Source organism: Physeter macrocephalus, chromosome 20 (genome assembly GCF_002837175.3).
Source record: "Physeter macrocephalus isolate SW-GA chromosome 20, ASM283717v5, whole genome shotgun sequence".
Lineage (NCBI taxonomy): Eukaryota > Metazoa > Chordata > Mammalia > Artiodactyla > Physeteridae > Physeter > Physeter macrocephalus.
This window is the reverse complement of record NC_041233.1, coordinates 123,092,220-123,095,024: the sequence shown is the minus strand read 5'-3', so window position 1 is coordinate 123,095,024 and position 2,805 is coordinate 123,092,220. Positions and strand designations below refer to the sequence as shown.

The following is a 2,805-nucleotide window of genomic DNA, read 5'->3' as shown; positions in this document are numbered from 1 at the left end:
ATACTTCCAGAGTGTCTTTATGTGCATACAAGTAAATATGAATATGTATTTCTCCTTGGCACCCTAATTAAAAACACAAATAGTAGAATACTAGGCACGGTGTTCTCTTATATCTTGCTTTTATTCATTTGACAATAGCTTGCAAATTATCCTCTATCAAGACATACTTTCCTGCACGAAAGTGCACTGAATGGATGATGTACTATAATGCACTTTGCCAATCCACTTTGGGATGAACGCTGATATTCAATAATCTGTTTATATTACAAACAATGCAGCAATGCATAACCTTTGCATGCATTATTCTCCTGCTAGCAAACGTTTAGGATATGTTCCTAAAGGATGTATAACCTGGAGTGTTTTTAATGAGAGCATTTAATAAGATGTTAAAGATACTCTGTTGCTGAATCCTTCTGCGGAGACTAACAATGAGGCTTTGTCTTTCTTTAAACTGCAACCTATCAGATCTATCCAAACGGAGGAAAAACCACTGGAATGGATCTGGATGGCACGGAAGAGAAGGTGCGCCCCAACTCCTCTGCACTCACTGGCTCCACCACAGATCACATTTCTCTCACCGGGTTGTCCCCCGTCCACACGCGAGTTCAGAAGCCATTCCGGGATGAGATTCTTACGGGGAGCCTCTTACAACGGTGCCCAACCAGGACTGCGCCCAGCCTCGGGCCTCCTCCCGACCATCACCAAACGCCCCATGCAGCTCGCCATTTCCCATTTGTTAGGTTTCTCCCACCACAAGTCCCAGGCGGAACCGTGGCCGCGCATGGAGCGCCCTCCTCTCTCGCTTGCCACTATACGTGTCGTCACTTGCGTTGAGGAGACCTGTGTGTGGCCGACACACAAGCGCTTTGCCGATGAGGCCAACAGAAGAGGGGACGCCGGGCGCTCCCGCGTAGACGCACCTCGGCCTGCAGGAATTCCGTCTGCGCCACCCGTGGGCGCTTCTCGCGGATCTCGGAGAAAGTGGCCGCCAGGGAAGAGCTCCACCACGGCGACAGGACCGGGACGCAACGGATCCCCAAGGCTGCCGGGATGCAGCAACGGGCGGCCTATTGGCCGGGGCATCGCGTTCCCATGTGAAGGAGGATGGGGAGGTCCCGGGGTCCCCCACTCACAGTGCCTCCTCGCTTCGCCATCCGGGCCTTACCCAATGCAAAGAGAAAGAAATTTGGGAATTAGGGCATACGGAATCTAGAGGGAATGCCGCCGGAAACGTGGCGCCGTCCACTTTCGTAGGAGACTTTCATTCACCCCTAGGAGAGACTTGAGAAACGAAAGTACGACCACCAGGACACACGGAGGTCGAGGCCGTGCACGGATACCCTCTCCTGACCACGAGGAGCAACACGGCCGTTCCCCGCGGGCAGAGGGAACCAGGGCGTGCAGTGGAACTGCCCAGATCACCACTCAACTTCTGGGGAGCGCAGCACTGGCCTCACAATACGCATGTCTGCACGTCCACATCGCTGCGAGAGCACGTAGCGCCCATGCCCCAGAGACGGGGACCCAAGCGCGCCATTCAAAAAGCACTTCACGACCTCCAACGGCCTCAACGCCAGGGCCCGGGCGTTCTCCACCTCCGGAGTGGAACGCTAGGGGATCGAGATGGTAGAGAATGAACAACCCTAAAGTGACTCACAAAGAGGTTCCATCAAGCCTCAAGCGCACCGAAGGTCTCCGAAGACCCTTACCCTTTAGAACGCGGCGGCCGCCCCAGGTTGGGTCGAGTCCGTTCGGTCCCCGCGGCTGGAGGGGCACAGGCGGATGCTGGTCGACCCAGCCAAGCAACTTCCACACTAGCCTCGGGAGCGTGGCAACAACCACAGCCTCCCAAACCTGCAGGCCCAATCTCCAGAGACAGCAGGAGGCGCCCACGCCCCTGAGCCACCGGGACATTCGCCACCAGCGTCGGCGGCCTCCCGGAACTCTGCTTCGGACACGGAGGCCGAATCTCAGCCCTCGCAAAGACCGCCGAAGCTCCGGAGACAAGGGACGATATAAAAGCGGCCGCCAGGTGGCGCCCGACAACCGGCTCGAACGTTACCGGGCCGGATGCCGGTCGCCCGAACGGCGAGTGTGCAGCGCGGGCCGCCCAAACGACCGAGCTCGTCTCGGGGCGTCCGCCTCGGAGCTAGCTGACGGCTCGGCACGACGCGGCGCGACCCCGGCAACAGACGGGGGACCAGGAGCTGGGAGGATGTTGCCGGGAGGCTGCCGCGGAAGAGACGCTCTCTTCACGCTATTCCTGGGCCGCCGGCCGCTGTCAACAAGGAAATTTCTGCAGGGGGCTGGACTGCGTGAACTGTAAAGTGAAACCATGAAAGTACCAATAGAAAACACGGATGACATTTTATTCTGTAATTGCAGAGTGGAGAGAATACTGAAACATAAAAACCAGGGCCCAGAAGCCATAAAGGAAACGATTGATAACTTGACCACCTAATTCATCTTTACATATTCCACAAGCAAAGTCAAATGATAGGAAGTGGATGGGTGGGAACATTTGTGCAAATACATGTGTAATAATAATATTGATATCAGTATTACTTAAGAACAGAACATTTAGAAAACAGCCATTAAGTGGGACCAGGTAAGTAAATTTCAAGTACATTCAGAGAATACAGTACTATCACTTTGTGTTTTGGTTTATTGATATTTTTTTAAATGATCTAGATCTATAGGTATCGACTTGGAAAAAATGTTGATGACAAACTGTTTAATGAAAATAGCAAGTTTATATATATGTTTTGAAAAAACTAAATGGAAAAGTAAAGGATTGGAATAGGT

The 2,805-nt window shown here is 53.1% G+C and overlaps 1 protein-coding gene across 1 annotated transcript in view; it reads left to right on the top strand.

Annotated features, from left to right (window-relative positions):
* LOC112062664 (uncharacterized) overlaps positions 1-1,550 on the top strand; it is a 40,743-nt gene extending 39,193 nt beyond the window's left edge. Inside the window, exon 2 of the mRNA XM_024117653.3 lies at positions 466-1,550. Within this exon, the coding sequence (XP_023973421.1) occupies positions 466-1,213 (748 nt within the window). The 3' untranslated portion in view covers positions 1,214-1,550. The remainder of the gene's footprint in view (positions 1-465) is intronic.
* The last annotated feature ends 1,255 nt before the right edge of the window (positions 1,551-2,805 follow it).